General features: G+C 32.6%; 2 protein-coding genes across 2 annotated transcripts; one reads left to right on the forward strand and one right to left on the reverse strand.

Annotated features, from left to right (window-relative positions):
• The first annotated feature begins 232 nt into the window (after positions 1-232).
• Positions 233-2,178, forward strand: LOC104241517 (uncharacterized). The gene is made up of 3 exons (XM_009796465.2): positions 233-406; positions 740-1,066; positions 1,768-2,178. Exons 1-3 carry the CDS (start codon positions 349-351, stop codon positions 1,926-1,928), a joined length of 546 nt encoding a protein of 181 aa, XP_009794767.1. The 5' UTR covers positions 233-348; the 3' UTR covers positions 1,929-2,178.
• Positions 2,179-11,557: 9,379 nt separating this feature from the next.
• Positions 11,558-17,240, reverse strand: LOC104241509 (serine/threonine-protein kinase BSK5-like). The gene is made up of 10 exons (XM_009796453.2): positions 16,833-17,240; positions 16,514-16,734; positions 15,799-15,934; positions 15,390-15,523; positions 15,212-15,317; positions 14,931-15,016; positions 14,602-14,790; positions 12,904-13,068; positions 12,210-12,323; positions 11,558-11,915 (listed from the first exon to the last, which is right to left on the reverse strand). Exons 1-10 carry the CDS (start codon positions 16,912-16,914, stop codon positions 11,673-11,675), a joined length of 1,476 nt encoding a protein of 491 aa, XP_009794755.1. The 5' UTR covers positions 16,915-17,240; the 3' UTR covers positions 11,558-11,672.
• Positions 17,241-17,801: the final 561 nt, after the last annotated feature.

The raw sequence follows: 17,801 nt of genomic DNA on the forward strand, positions 1-17,801 counted from the left end.
TTCCTTCCTATACCATGATTACAATTTCAAAATACAAAAGTAAAAAAAAAAAAAAACTAACACTACCCACCAACCTAAAAATAAATAAAAATTAGAAGGAACGACCAAACAAATAAAGTAAACTTGTGACCAGACATTAGATATTTGTCATGACCGCATGTAATCTTAGGTTTCTCATTGTCATCACCTCCCTATATATATTCAAGAAACCCCTTCATTCTCTTTCATGTTAGAAACACAATTCCCAACCTTCATTCTTCTTCCAACATTACACAAAGCCTAACAAAATCATCCACAAAAAAAGAAAGAATCTTAAAAGAAGGAGCGAGAGAAAAAAGAAGGAAGAAAATGGCCTCATACATGATTCTTTTCTTTGCTTGCACCCTTTTCCTCCAAGGTGCATTAGGTATGGTTATATTTAATTTTATTCGTTTTTATGATTGATTCTATTGATAGTACAGTGAACGAGCATGTCATCTTGATAGAGATGATTCTGCTTCATTAAACGTTTATTCTAATGTTTGGAACACGAGTTATATAGATAAAGAAATATATAAACTATCATTCATACTTATATTCAGACCTCATGTTTCGACTCTAAAAAATTTTAAAAAAAGAATTCTAATTTTTATTCGAAATGATTTATTTTAGGAATCTTGATCATACCATGCACGTTAATATATATATGATGAACATGTATATGTATAGAAGCTAATATATACATAACTATTTTTTTTAGGGGAAATCATCTGTGAAAACTTGCCAAAAAATGTTTGTTCTTTTTCAATCGCATCATCTGGGAAGAGATGTTTGTTGGAAAATTCAGCTAACAACGACGGAAAAATGGAGTACCAATGCAAGACATCAGAGGTTGTAGTTGGAAACATGGCAGAATACATTGAAACAGATGAATGTGTAAATGCATGTGGTGTTGATAGGAACTCAGTGGGGATTTCTTCAGATTCTTTGCTTGAACCTCATTTCACTGCAAAACTTTGTTCTCCTCCTTGTTATCAGAATTGCCCTAACGTTGTTGATCTTTACTTCAATTTGGCTGCAGGAGAAGGTATTAATAAGATTCAATCTTTTTGGCTTTTATTCCCTTTACCCTTTAGATCAGTTTCACACTAAATGTAACAAATTCTTGTTTTTGTTGAATTATGTGACTCATCTAAAAGTCTACACGGTTAGAGAGAACACGCTTTTCCTCTCTTTAATCTTAAGAGAGAGACATAAATCACACAATTCTTTCAACTTAGACTAAGCTCCCATTTCCTCATAGATTTTGGCTATTTTTAAAAAAAAAATTGAAAATATAACGTTCATGAAATAATGATTAGTTTTTGAAAAAAATTTAAATTTTTTTTTAAGTTCACAAAAATTAGTTTAGGATTGTTTTCGGGTGAATTTCTTTTTCCAATCACAAAACTTTAACCTCTTTTTTTTCAAATAAAATGCATGTCCAAACACAACTTCAACTTTTAAGAATTATTGTTCCACACAACTTTAGAAACTTTTTTTTTTTTTTTTAAGTTTCAAACAAACTGATGTCCAAAAACTAGCTAAGAAATTATTGAATTGCTGCATCACACGATTTTGGAGTTCAGATCCGATCATGCTCAACAAAACTTATTTTACATTGTTTGCGAAGATGGCCAAAAAAGTTTATGCTTTTCTTGGAAATCAAAATCTTAATGTTGAATCAAAGAATATATCTTTTCTAGAATTTCACTAATGTTCCTTTTCTTAAATGAAAAATATATGTAGGAGTATATTTGCCAGAATTATGCAACAAGCAAAGGAGCAGCCCACACCGTGCCATGATTGAACTATTAAGCAGTGGAGCTGCAATTGATGCCCCTGCCCCTATTGCTTCTGAAGATGAAATTGTTGTTGATGCTCCTCAAATTTCCCCTTCTTCTTTCTAATTTATATGCATAAACCCTCTACCTATTATTCTAAGTTATTTTACATGCAAAGGAAATGCGAAACAAGTGCTTTATTATTTGTTACTATTGTAATAGTTATTGGAGTATAGTGAGCGAGCGAGAGAGGGAGAGATAGGATTTTGAGTTTATTCTTGATTTTCTTATATAGGGTTTATAGGAAATTGTTGCGAGAAAATCTGTTCACCAGTTTTTCTTCGGCTGAGACTTCAATAAAGATAATCTTTATTTACTAGTATTTGTTTCCTTCACTTTCACTCAGTTACTTCAGCTTTATTTATATGGAAAAGTGTCCAAAAGTATTACTATTACATACTCCCTCCATTTCAATTTTCATGAGATGTTTGACTCGTCACGGAGTTTAAAAGAAAAAGAGAAGACTTTTGAAATTTGTGGTCTTAAAAATGTAAGTAACATGACATTTGCGTGGTTATAAAAGCTTCTCATTAAAGGTAAAATGGGTAAAATAAAGAATTTAAAGTTGAATTATTTTCAATTGTAGAAATGTGTCATTCTTTTTTAAACAGACTAATAAGGTAAGTGTGTCATCTAAATTGAAACAAAGGCAGGGTCGGCTCTAATGCACAAGCCACTAAGGCAAGTGCTTTAGGCCCCCAATTTTTGAGGGTTTCATTTTTCAATATAGTAACTAATTGAAGGACTTTTTCTAGCCGATATACATAGATTATACATTAATTATACATAATTATACATATATTTATATAGAAATTTTATATATATACACCGGCTAGTTTTAGTTTAAGAGATTAGGTGAGAAGATATTTGGGTTAATTCTTCTTTTTTTCTTTTAAAAAAATATAGAATTAAGATAGAAATTATAAAAGAAGTCCTTATATTAATATTTGGCTTTAGGCCACAAAATATGTCGAGCCGCCACTGAACAGAGAGAGTATCTCTTGAATTTATTTTGGGGGATTTCCGATCGTACCCTATATTTGTGCCACCTTTTAACTTGTATCCTATTTTTAAAAATTATTGAATTGGTAGCTAGTTGACAAAAAATCCGTAATAATATGACACTTACACCCCTGATAAATCGTGTGATCTGCAATCTCATTCATGAAAAAAGATCTCCTCATCTCCTCTCAGTAGCTTTATCAAAAAATCAGAAACTTCATGCTAATGTAGCATGAAGTTGTTTCATGTTGAAGCTAAAACTTCATGCTTATATAGCATGAAGTTGTTACATTGAAACTAAAACTTCATGGTAATGCATGCCGAAGTTATTTATCTTGCAGTCTACAGTTTTGTCATGAGTGCTGAAGTTATTTAGTTCATTTGCTAAAACTTCAGTTGAAACATGCTGAAGTTATTTAGTTTATTTGCGAAAACTTCAGACTAAACATGCTTAAGTTTTTGTCTTGTAGTATGTAATTTTTTAATGAGTTTTTGCTAATGCATGCTAAAGTTATTTAGTTCATTTGTTAAATCTTCATACTAAACATGCTTAAGTTATTTAGTTCATTTGCTAAAATTTCAGACTAAACATGCTTAAGTTATTTAGTTCATTTGCTAAAACTTCATTCCAAAACATGCTTAAGTTACTTAGTTCATTTGCTAAAACTTCAGACTAACCATGCTTAAGTTATTTAGTTCATTTGCTAAAACTTCATGCCAAAACATGCTGAAGTTTTGTCCTACAGTCTACAATTTTGTCAATAGCCCTGAAGGGTAAAATCATCTTTTTAAAATGCTTTTAACAAAATATGGGTACGGATGCAAACGGAAAAACAAAATGGGTATAAGTTAAAAGGGGGCGACCAAATAGCGCGCCTCATGCAATTTTTATATTTACTTTCATTATCTTTTTGCTAGCGGGCCTCTGAATAAACAGTATAGTCGTCCGTACTGTTTTAGTAGTTACTAGCTAGTTGTAGCTACCATTTACTATATTACTTCCGATAGCTATATTTTCAGATTTTTTTTAGAGCGTATTCGATGTATTTAAGCTACTATATTCATGAATACAGTAGCATTTCTAGGTGTGAAACATGAGATTCGAATTAGAGAAACTTTCAGAAACCACTATGTTTTAGTGATTATTAGCTAGTTGTAGCTACCATTTACTATATTACTTTCTATAGCTATACTTTTAGATTTTTAGAGTGCATTCGATGTATTTAAGCTACTGTATTCATGAATACAATAACATTTCTAGGCGTGAAATAGGGGATTACAGCTAGACAGATTTTTGTATTCGAGTGTATTTGAATGTATTTATGGCATGAAACATGGGATTACAACTGGACAGATTATTGTATTCGACTGTATTCACGTCGTGAAACAGGGGATTACACTGTTTTTAAACGGAAAGTGAATCAATTGACATAATAGACTCCTAATATAACTCAACAAACTCAATTATAATACACAAATTTTGTATTTCCACTTATAAAAAAGATTCTCAGCCGAAAAATACCCAAAAAATATAGCAATCTTCAGAGAAATTATATAATACATCTGAATACATAAATTATATTAATTAAAAAAATATATGAATACATTCATGGAATATAGTGAGACAGTAAATACAATGAAATATATAGAATACAACGAGATACATTGAAATACAATGAAAAAAAGATAATAAATACAATAAAATACATAGAATACAGCGAGATACATTGAAATACAATGAAAAAAAAAGACAATGAATACAATGAAAAACAGTGAGATACATTGAAATATATTAACAAAAAATTCAAGTTGCTCAGCCCCCAACTCAGTCGTCTTCGTTCAAGAACAACCCTAATATCGTCTCGTTGAAGCAACATCAGTATCAAGTCCTCGCGCGCTATCACAAAGAGAAATAACTCAGATCTTTAGAGTCTTTACAGCCAAAAAAGGGGAGAAGTGCCTTTATTACTATTTAGAATCTTTAGACCCAAAAGACTGAATTTTGACATGAAATTACAGAAGACGGAAACAAATACTAAAACTTCAGCTGGGGCGTCAACGTTCCAATAGAAGAGAAAGAGATGATTACGTGGACCAGAAGCACAAGAAAGTTGGATTATGTCTGATACCAACAAGACAAGTAGAGATCAGAGCCTAAAATGATATCGGGAAGTAGAGATAGAAGGAGAATAGATATGGGGTAGAGGATAGGAGAAATTTGAGGGAATATGAGAGACAAAAATAAGACAAAGCTTATTTTATGGCTTAAGAGTAGGAGGTGACCATAAATAAATTTTTGGCTATAAAAAATTAAAAGGTAGCTATGGAATATAATTTTTTAAAAGGGTATTTGTTTAAAATAAATAAGGTATCAACCTTTGCTATAAGAGGTAACTATTTCGTAAAAATAGCATGGTATAGCCAATTTTCGGACTGGTCATTCAAAAATTGCCAGCGTTTACGAAGTCAATGAAAAATAGCTACTATTTTGCTGTAACAGAGACCGGTCCAGCATAATATACTGAGTTCGGTGCACTTGTGTATGAACTCCAGCATATTATGCTGGACCGGTATACTTTGCTGAATCCAGTATAATATACTGGAGACTGGAACACCGGTGCTCCAAACTCCAGTATATTATACTGGACAATTATACTTGCTGGAACTCCAGTATATTATGTTGGAGTTCTAGTGTACTTATGCTGGAACTCCATCATATTATGCTGGAGTTCCAGCATACTTATCCTTGAACTCCAGTATAATATGCTGGAGTTCAAGCATACTTATGCTGGAACTTCAGTATAATATACTGGCATATTTTCCGGGTTTTGAACAGTGTTTTCGCTCAGATTTATCTTTACATGAAAAATGGCTAAATTTTGATTACTTTTGAAAATGGGATATTTTTGAACGACCAGTTGTAAATCTGGCTATTTTTGAATTTCTCCCAACTATTTCATATATATATATATATATCGAAACTAGCCCATGTAGCTATAGAGTGTGGCCCAAATGTCTTTACGCAGTCCAAGCGCAATTCCTATTATGAAGCTAAGAATCAAGTCACATACCATGTTTACCATATTCAGATCTAGCACTTGTAGGATTACAAACTTTGATCTTGGCCTGGCCTGGCCTGCCTGAATATAGGGCGTGTGTAGTATTTATGAACGTGCGTTGCACGTTAATAATATCACGTGATGATTTAAATATTTATTTATACGAAGGAACAATAAAATTTGATTAATGAGATAAATTTTATGTATAATAATACAACAATCATCTAAAGGTTGAAAAATATTATTACAGTAGCATAATACATGAATTTAAAATAAAAGGTCATTATCAAAACTTACACAAATGATCAATTTTGTCATATTAGTTAGATAATTATGTATTATAATTTAAAAGAATTTAATGTGATGGTATCTTAACGAATATTTTTTTGTATATGTCACTTCCTAATGCTTTGGTTACTCTGCCTTAACCAAACCTCTTGTTGTCGATCTTGATATCCCTATTGAAAGTGCAACAAACAGTTGTTCGTGCAAGAAAACATATTGCGGTAAATATAGTCCAATATTTAGGATGTTTGTCCTTGTGCTTTATTTATTATATTTGCAAAACATAAACATACTAAAAATTATTTTCACACAAATTTAAAAGGATATTCCTTAGTTTCGAAAGACGAAAGTGGAATTCAGGGATAAGAATATACTTAGAAGCACATTGACCAGTATCATAATTTTTGCATGTATGACGTTCTTGTCAAAACTTCTATATATATACCATCTGTGTGCTATTACATAAGCTATTCGATATATATATATATATATACCATCTGTGTGCTATTACATAAGCTATTCGGTGTATGTAAGTTTTTCAGTAGCATGGCATGCATATTTTTCTTTAAAATCAACTTATATACAATGGAAAATCAATCTTAACTTAGTCTATTCTATGTATGGTGACAACAACATAGGTAAGAAATAATAAACTTGACAACAAACATATATGTCAGAAGACCATTTGATATTAAAGTATTTAAGTATTCGTCTTGGTAATAATTATTGGTATCATTTTCTGCTGAGTCAAAAAAAAAAAAGCATTTTATTTTTACTATAAAATTTTGCAATCAACATTTTATTTAGTTGATCAACATATTTATTTCTGCTAGCTAAGATATCTTTTTAATTCTATCATGCGATTTGCACAAATTGTGTTTTAATCTAATAATATAAATATCTCTCTAATTAAATGTACTACTATTACTATTGGGAATAATAACTAAGTGTTCAGAAAGAACCAAATCATCTTTTATTGGATGCTCTTATTTGTTTCCGACACGAAGCAAGAAGAAACTGAATACTGGATTTGTTCTTAATTTATATTTCTTGTTTGTTGATTTTTTTTATTTGAGGCCAGAAGTATAACTTTGGCAAGCTCGCTTTTACAGTCTCTGCTTTTGTTGATTTTGGAACTCCTGGTAGTACTTCACATAAATTGCCTCCAAAATCATTAATTTTCATCAAACGGTTCATTAATATCCCATATCTCTCTAGAACTTCGGGCAATTATTTCGATCGTTTGACACTTAGCCATAAGTGTTTCATCCCATATTATCAATTTTGTTTTCCTTATAAATTTAGCACCATTGCTCTGCTTTGATATATTTGTGATGGTTATTTAAGTTGTTTGAAGAGATATATCAAATCTAAAGTTGGTGGTCTCACAATAAAATTGTTATTTATATATCACTTGCTATTATTACTATTAGTGTCATGCTTCTTAATATGATATTTGTAAATAATGCATAATATAAAAATATTAAATTTTCATGTAATCGATCCCAGTTAAATTGCAAATATCAATTTCTTGGAAGTCTTTTTTACTTTTACCAAATTCGTGCGTGCTCCAATGAATGAGGCAATGCCTCCTTTACGTAGATAGTATGAAGCGGCGGTGGAAATTATCTAATATATACTATATGACTATGGAACATAACAATGGGTAGGAATCTTGCTTTGTATATGAACCCTATGCGAATTATTATAAATTAGTAAAAGTTTTCAATGTTACAATTTTATCCGCACATGAAATTATATTAAAAATTATATGATTACATAACTAAAGATATTTACTTGTTCAATATTATATGAATTAGACAGCTCGAAAGTAATTATACTAATAGAATTCCTAAAGGTAATTATGTAGGATTACTAAGGTGTAGTATTATATCCTAAAACTAATAAGATTATAAGGCTAATCTCTAGAATTCCGGTTATGTCCTTTTATTATGAGTTATTATGCTTAATATTATAAGGTTATTTTGTAAACCGATATTGTATTCATGCTTTTATAATAACTAGTCTCTATGTACGTGCTTCATTTAATTATTTACGTTACAGAACAAGAACTAAATTTATTATAAAATTATATACAAGAAGAAAGAATCCTTGAAAAGCAATTGACATGGATGCAATGCAATTATATAAATATGTTGTCTATTGGTAAGAGGTAGTTAAAAGTATTTATCTAATTCTTTTCTGAAGGGAGAATTATTATTTATTGGACGGTAAGCGCTAAAAGAGTATATAAAATGCGACCTACATATGACCCTAAACCAAAGCACCATAATTGAGAATAAGACAAAAATAGTTATTTTCGTCAAATTCATATATATGGCCTTAAACCAAAGCATTACTCAATTTCGAAAAAGAAAAAAGAAAAAAAGAATTAATAATACCTTTTGGAAAACTTTGCTTCTTTCTACGACAATATCACAATTATATCCAATAGCCAAACCCTACAAACTAAAGATTTCAATATTAACAAATAAAGAAATTAAAAAAAAAAAAAAAAAGCAAAATAGAACCATGTTAGAATTATCTTTCATTAGCATATAAAGACGTTATGGAAGAGCGCCAGAAGAAACAAAAAGGCAAAGTTTTTGACATGCTTAATTATAGCCAATTACAAACGGTAAATATAGTAGTAACAAGGATGTAAACTACTTGTTAATTTAAAAGTTTATACTTTCTGTTTGTTTGGAATTTACCCGGCAAGAGGTTTATGCAGCTACTCTTTGAATATCTGCATAAAAAAAGTTTATTATGAATAATGTGGAACAATACTCATACAAACTGGAGAACCAAATATCAAGCATAGCCCAAGAATTATACGCAATATCTTGTAGGGAATGTGTATGTGTAGTATAGATTGGAAAAGAATTTTAGCCTCGGATAATTTACAACTACATCCTTAAAAATTATATATAAATAATGTTTCTGGAATACTTTAATCGTTCTTTATTTATCAATAGACATGAGGAATATTCTATAAACAAATATTATCCTTTTCCAGATCTAACTCCACATTACATAAAACTAAAAGATTTTAACATTAAGAAATAAGGGAACAAAAAAGAAAGCAAAAAGAAAATCATGTAATTAGGAAAATTATCTTTAGTTTGCAAATAGAAAGAAAAGAAATAAAAAAGAGAAGCTTTTGACATGCTTATAACCAACTACAAATTGTAAATACATGAAGTTATTACCTGTCCACTTGGAACTTTCCCGGCTAGAGGTCCACGCGGTTATACACTTGTGAGAGCATAAGCAAAAAAGGCACGGTAAAACCTTTTTTTTATAACAGTAATTAAGGTATGGTTCCAGGTATTCTTATTCAGGTGGGACTTGTATGGAAGTAGGATGCCTGATTGGTATAAGAATTCAACGCATATTTGTATTACGGTGATGGTTTTCACGTTAGAATTTTAGTTTAGATTGGAAAAGAATTCCAGTCTTGGATAATTTACAATTACATCCTTACATTATACAAATATTTAATGGCATAAACGTCAATTAATATTTCGGGGATATTTTAGTCGTTCAACATTTAGCAAAAAATATTTGTGCTTTTATAATAATATTGATATAGATATAGATATATATATCAAAACCATGTAGCAATGTCTTTACGCAGTCCAAGCGCAATTCCTATTATGAAGCTAAGAATCAAATCACATACCATGCTTACCATAGACAAATGTTTTATGTCTTCAGTCATTTTCACTCTCGAGATTCTGTCAAATGTGATTGAATGATAAGCTTAGTTTTAGCTGTATCTTCCCTTCCCATTTCTCGCAAGACTGCCAGCCAATATGAGATGTAATTTACAATAGTTGCATTAAATCACTATAGTTGCAAGAATGCCAGCCAATATTTGACTTATTCTATTGACACTTGTGGTGTCTTTGAAAATTATTGGCACCATATTTTCTGTAGGTGACTAATCTAGTTGGAATTGGATAGCTTCTTGGGAACACTAATTCCCCAATGTGACATATTTTCTCGCCTACTTCATGGTGCTCCAATAGTCTCTGAGAAAGAAAAGTAGGGAAATAAATGAGAAACCTTCACTGCTTCGACGTTTAGGAAATCTGCGTTTTTCTTTGTTTTTTATTATTCCTTGGCCAATTACATGGAAGACCGATCAGAAACAATTTGTGATAGAGCCTTCTATTTAGGTTTATGATATAATAATTAAACGGAAAAGAGACAAATATACCCCTGTACTATCAAAAAAAGGTTTAAATGTGTCATTTGTTATACTTTGAGTCCATATATACCTCTGTTGTTATACTATTGGTTCAAATATAGCTCTTCTCCGTTAAGTTTGTCCGAAATGAATATCCAATCCTAGGTGGGTAGATGACACATGGCTTGCCACCTCAATGCCCCTAACCCATTTTATCCCTCCCTTCTATTTTTTTTTCCCACCACTAAAATTTCCTTCCCCTCCACCACTATTGCCACCATTACCACTACCATGAAAAATATTGTATTTAAAATTTTAGTCTTTTATATATGGATTAAGGGCAGGTGACATGCCATGTGGAATCCACCTCATCAGGATTGGATGTCCACCTTGGACAAACTTAACAGAAGAAAGGTATATTTGAACCAATAATATTACGACAGGGGTATATTTAGACCCAAAGTATAACGAATGGTATATTTAAACATTTTTTCATAGTATAATTAAATCACTCTTATCATATAGCTTTTGGCCTTAATGTGGGATTTTCTCTCTCGTGATATAGATATCAATGTCTGTGTGATTCATGGAATAGGTTGCTAGAGTTTCACTTAACATATTTCCTATCAATTTAACTTTGTTATTTTTGTTTTCAATCGTGAACTATGCAGTGCTTCTCACGTGGGATGCTAGGTATTTTCAAAAGAGACAAGGGACTTGGTGTGCGAGTTGTGGGATAATGTGTTCGAAAATGGATCTTATTCACTATCTTTGATTCTTGCCTTAAGAAAGTTCTGACATTTTGCAACTTGAGAAACCTCGAGCAATAAATAAATCTACACGTACAATAATATGTTATTTAATTGGGGCTTGGGAGAACAAAAAAAGTACCATACTACTGTGCTAAATTGCAAGTCAAGCAGGTTGAGATTCCATTTCCATTAAACAACAACAAAAAATCCAATAAAATCTCACAAGTGGAGTTTGAGGAGAGTAGTGCGTAGGCAGACCTTACTCGTACTTTGTGAAGATACAAAGGTTATTTCCGATAGACCCTCGTCACAAGGAAAGGTGCATCAGATGTGAGCACAAAATCAAGAACAAAAGGTGGCATCAAAGGACAATAAATAATTCTCCAATGCCTTGACAGGATGTGAACACAAAATCAAAAAAGGAATGTATAAAATTAACTATTGACAATAACCCCTTTAAATACAAGAAACTTGAAACAGTAAAAATCAAGAAATGCAAATATACACATGTTTTGTTTTAATTTTTGTTCCTTTTTGCTTCCAACTTTGTAGCTTGTTTAAGTGCTTCTTGGGCATCATTCTCCATCCCAAGGCTAAAAAGGGCAACAGACTGAAGGTAAAATGCAGTTGGCCACTCAGGAGATATAACCTGAGCTTGCATTGCATCCCCTAGAGCCTCTTGTGCCATGTCGCTCATTAGATAACACAAGCATCGCCTGGCGTATATGGTTGGTGACACCATGGTCCCTCCATCGTTGAACTAATAAAACAAAAATAGTACTTATATAAGCCCACAACAAATTGTGTGTAATCCCACAAGTGAGGTCTGGGAAATAATGGAAGAAATTATGAGTACAAATAGCTCGAATAGTTTAGGTGGTAAGAAGTAATCCGTGTTTTGAGAGTCAGTATTTTATTTTGAGCTATTTCAGACAATTGAGAGGATATTAGCTAAGTCTTTTGATAAATTGTTACCTACGAAAGAAGAAACTGATAAATAATGTTGAAGGTAGACATGAATCATTAAGATAATGAACAATTTTAGACGGCAGACCTGTGTATAGCACTCAATGGCAGTTATAGAATCCTTGGCTCGGAAAGCAGCATCTCCTTGCTGCTTAGAGTTCAAGGTTTCCTGCATCTGATTTGTCCACATTTGGAACGAAAGCTGCAAACATACCAATAATCAACTTAGATAGAATCCCCAGATAATTGAATGAGTATTACACAAAGAAGTACCGAAAGAACAACACGTCTCTCAATTCTTATGCCAAAACTAGCACAACAATAAGTTCATCTTCTACCTAATAACATAAATTATAGTTCATGATGTTCATACGCTCTATTATGCCCCTTCGCATCATGCATTGGGAAAACTCAGTGTTCAAATAAACACCAAGTCATTATATGCACATTTGGCCAGCAAAGTATATTTGTCAGAAGTTGCAATACCTGGCCCGCAATGATATCAATTAAGACAACTGCTATTGCAGTATTCAAGCAAAGCACGTTATTCATTTGGGACACCCAAAATTAAACATACAAGGGTGGGGTGGGGTTGGGGGGGGGCTATGAACCTTAAAGATCCCAATTTATTCACTGTAGTGATAAAACAAGATTAAGTACATGGATTGAGACGAATACTTTGGCAAGCAAGCAGCTTCCATTATCTTAATTTTTCAGAAACAAGGAGGGACAATGTACAATTGGCAATTCCTTCATCATCAATAAATAGTGAAGGGACAAACCTCATTAGCAATTCCTTCATCATCCTTGTACCCTGTCTTTTGCAATATCTCATGAAGGGCAGTAAGATCCATTCTCAAACATGCTTCCCCTGTTGTTGTCAACAGCAATGGTTGGGGTGGGGTCGCCGTTCCATGTCTAATGCCCAGTAAAACATGTGATGGCACCTGACATTACATCATCAGGAACTATGAGCCTCAAGCATTATTAATAATAACATGAATAAGAGGGTGTTTGGCTAAGCTTATAAGCTGGTCAAACTAGCTTATAAGCACTTTTCGGCTTATCTACGCGTTTGGTAAACACCAAAGTGCTTATATGTCAAGTGCTTATAAGCCAAAATAAGCTATAAGCCATAAGTTGGTCATCCCCAACTTATGAGTTTTCAATTTATAAGCACTTTTAGTTTGATCAAAACTTTTACTATTTTGTCCATATTATTATTATTATTATTATTATTATTATTATTATTATATAATTCTGAAACACATTTATTTTAATAAAACTCTTAACCTATTCTTCATTTAACTCCGTCATCTTTTCCCGGGCTTATTTGCCAGAAACATTGTCCACCATCATGAACAACGAAAAGCTCTTTACCGTCAACATAAATCAATCAAATTAATTTGAGTTAGAAAAATTCTATCTTCTGTAAATCAACTTTCTTCATCATTTTGAAAATGTGGCTGTTTTGCATCATTCAAAATTATATTGTGAAATATGAACTAAATTATCTATTTTTAATTGCATTGTGTTGGTAATGAAAAATGACGATGTAATAATGATCTTCTTACTGTACTTTAGCTCACTGTTGCTAGAATAAAATATACTTACTAAATATTAATTTAATCTAATCAATTTTGAACTAAAAGTAAATTCATAAGTTATATATACTTCGATCAATTTAGAATTTGAAATCTTGTATAATTATATATTTATTAGTGTAAACAGTTTAAGGGACATTTAAGTCATTACATCACAAGAAAATGCTTAGAAGCACCTATTTACCAAACACTTTAACTGCTTATTATCAGTTTCAGCACTTAAATCCAAACATGTTAACTGCTTATTTATTAAATCAATTTCAGCATGTAAAAGTGCTTTTCAGCACTTGATGCTTGTCAACCACTTTGAATCAGCTAGGCCAAACAGGCTCTAATTTTCTTTTGATATGGTTTAACCACCCACCCCCCACCCCCAAAGCCCTCCCAAACCTTATCAGGGGTCAAGAGGCTTTTCACGCTAACCGTGAGCTTTACGGTTGGAGGTGGAGAGTCCTTTCTACTAGGCCATAACTCTCTTATCTGTCGTAAGTATTATTTGAAAATTAAATTAAAGGAAAAAACCTAGTGGAGTAATTCCGAGGCATATGTTTGCAGATTAAATAAACTTGCTTCCATCCCATGGGGCAAAAGATTGTGGTTAATGTCACTCCACAACCATGATTTCTCTTTCAAGTTCCACGAATAATTAGCAACGTAAACTAAGGTTCACAGTAGACACTTCAATATTATAGTGAGAATAAACCTTACTGTGGTGAGAACTCAGACAACCAAATTTCAAATGCCAAAGTTAGAGGAGAATGTATAATATATGCTCACTTCAATCACATAAATGAAAGAAGGTTGCAACGCTTCAAATGTTGGAACGATATCAAAGCAAGTCAAGGGGAATAGAGAGTGACTGTCATTTGGTCGTACCTCTGTTTCTTTCTGAATAGTCATGAGAGAATTAACCAGAGATTTTGCATTTGGCCTCTCACGTGCTTCATACTGTAAAGAACGGGTGGCTAACCGCACAAGCTCGGTCCCGTCATCATTAGAAATACGACCCTCCAAACAAGAATCCATCAGTGTCGAGAAATTCTTCACCCGAATTAGATCAAGTGCCTACAGGAAGGTAAAGGAAACAGTAACATCTTAGATTTAGGTACTCAAATAATAGAGTCAATAACGTTCATTAAAACATGGATTTCATACTAAGAGTTGATGATTTTCCATAAAAAGGTTCCAACAATCTTCAAACTTACATGGCTCGGAGGTATGTGTTTTCCACTCAAAAGATCTAACAACATTGTCCCGAAGCTGTAAACTACACTTTCAGCTGTCACTCTTCCTGCCAATCATAAAAACTCTTATCTCAGCTCTGGCTTTAGTTGAATAAGGTAGGATTCTGCAATATGGTACTCAAGGAATGCCTCACAGCATAAATTCATAGATTAATTAAGCAGCTGCCTCTCAAAGCTAGGTTTTTACAGCAAATAAGTAAAAGAACACTAAACTGAGAAAACAGTAAAGAGAGACATTCGACCTGTTCTCATGTACTCTGGAGGAGTGAAAGCCAAGTTTGTACTGTAACTTTTTCCATCTCTACTGTTCTTCATCAGGCCAAAGCAAGAGAGCCTAGGATCACCATCCTGGAGAAAGTAAACAAAATTAGAAGGCCACACAAATAGGATTAACAAACATAAGGGTAAAACCAATTTTACCTGATCAAATAAGATTCTGTAAGCATTAAGATCATGATATATTGCTCGACCCTTACTGCAGCAGTATTCCAAAGCTTGAGCTAAGTAAAAAGCGACCCTCAACCTCATCGCCCATTTCATAGGTTCGCTCTCCCCTATTGCATTTCATAGCAAATCAAATATCAGCTTTTGCCCTCAACTCATAAACTAATTAATTAGCCTTGTCAAGATATATATTACAACTAGGAATGCAGCCACCAAAGAAGAACATCAGTCTATTATTTCCCTTAGACTTCTAAATCATGAAAGTTTACAATTTAGACCACGTTCAACTTCGAGGAGTAATTAGATAATGCTCCTAGAGTCTACAACTCTGTTATAAAAGATTTAGGTATTACTATAAAAATGAAGACTTTCGGTGAAAACTCACAGTGAAATAAATGCTTTGCTAGGGTATCATTTGGCATGAACTCTGCTACGAGCAACCTTTGATCCCCTTCGCAGCAACATCCAAGTAGATTTGCCAGTCTCTCACTCCTCAGATTCCCCACTGCTTTAGCCTCATCCTATGTATTACATAAATGGTGTCCAAAACAAAGCTCAACAAGTTCATAAACCATACAAACTGGAAAAAGAAATTGGATAGACAGGAAGAAAACGTAGTAATAAAAAAAGAAAATTTTGGTGATGAAACAGTTGTAACATAAAATAAATACTTCCTCTATCTCAGCTTATATGACACTGATTCCTTATTAGTCCGTTCCTAAAAGAATGACGCACTTCTATATTTGAAAGCAATTTAACTTAGTCTTACTAACTTTCTTAAACTCATGCCGGGTCAAACTATGTTACATAAATTGGAATGCAGGTAGTAAACAAATGTGCTCTCTTTCAGCTTTTAGATAAGGTGGACACACACAATCACGGTATATTGCATTAGAGCAGGCTAAGGTCTAAGTCTGTGTCTCATTGCCACCCATCAACAACAAATATTATGTCCAATAAAAAGAATCAAATCCATTAGCAAGGGGTGAGTTGTAGACCTAAATAACTAAATAAATGTGTCCCCTCTATCATCTATGGCTCTATGTGGTTACACAATTCAATTTAACAGAAGAAGTAATAGAGTTTAATCAAAAGCTAACCAAGAACTGGCGAGAATCAGGCCAAGCAGACCTATTGAAGCGTTTAACAGCAATAGAGTGACCATTCTGGAGCAGGCCTTTATAAACGACATTTGGGGCTTTCTCACCATGCTCAGACACTATATTATCCGCAGAAAATCCATCAGTTGCAATCATCAGCACATCTAGACTAAATTCAGTAAAACTCGGTAACGCGTTTTTCTCATTTTCCCCTCCATTCTCTGCACATTACAAAAACAAGAAAGAACTCATCAACCCATTCACAGAGTCACATAAAAGCACAAAGAAATTGAAATATGTAAAAAAGAAAAAAAAATACCCAGATCAGAAAGATCGTGCAGAGATGGCTTGAGGTGGGAATGGCCGCAGCAGAAAAAGAATTTGGAACAGTGAACACCCATTTGACAGTGCAAAATGAAAACAGCAAATTCTATGAGATTTCTTGGAATAAACTTAGAACCTTTTCAAGCATTAGCAGAACAGAAGGGGTAGACTAAAAAAGTCTTTTTTCTTTCTATATAGTACTAGCTCTTTCTTGGGGACAAAGATAATTACTATGTGGGTATACAAAGAAAGGATATTTTGTTTAGCTATGCAAATTCTGTTTGTTTGGTCCTTTCAACAACATATAGAAAGGAGGAGTTTATATGGTCGAATGATGAAGAAGCAGTGATTTTCATGTGTCTAACTTTTCAGAGGAAGACGTGTTTGTGCTTTTGGAAAAGAGAATGACCTTTTCTACATTTATATACTAAATGTATCACTTTCTCACCGTGTCTGCTTTTTTGGTCTAACTTTTCTGCTTTTAGCTGCGCTTCAACTTCCTCATCATTCCTCTTTTGTGCTTCTACTGTTCCATTGTTTGATTTCTCTTCCAAATTTTCTTTCTGTAAAAGGTAAAATTAGTTCATATTTATTGGCGTTTGGACATAAAAATTATAAATTTTTAAAATAGATGAAATTTTTTTTAAGTGAAAATGGTATTTCAAATTTAGAGTTGTGTTTGGACATGAATATAATTTTGGGTTGTTTTTGAAGGATAATTAAGGGTGTTCAAAACCTAACCGAAACCGAAGCTTAATGGCTTATTGGTATCGGGTTAACGGTTTAACGGATGAGGAACGAATTAAATTTTTTATTAACGACTTATCGGTTTAGGGGCGGATTATTCAATTTTCTTAATGGATAATCCGTTAACCCGTTAAGTGTGTGTGTGTGTATATATATATATATATATATATATATATATATATATATATATATATAATTTATTTTTATCCATATATAT

Source organism: Nicotiana sylvestris, chromosome 12 (genome assembly GCF_000393655.2).
Source record: "Nicotiana sylvestris chromosome 12, ASM39365v2, whole genome shotgun sequence".
In the NCBI taxonomy this organism is placed as follows: Eukaryota; Viridiplantae; Streptophyta; class Magnoliopsida; order Solanales; family Solanaceae; genus Nicotiana; species Nicotiana sylvestris.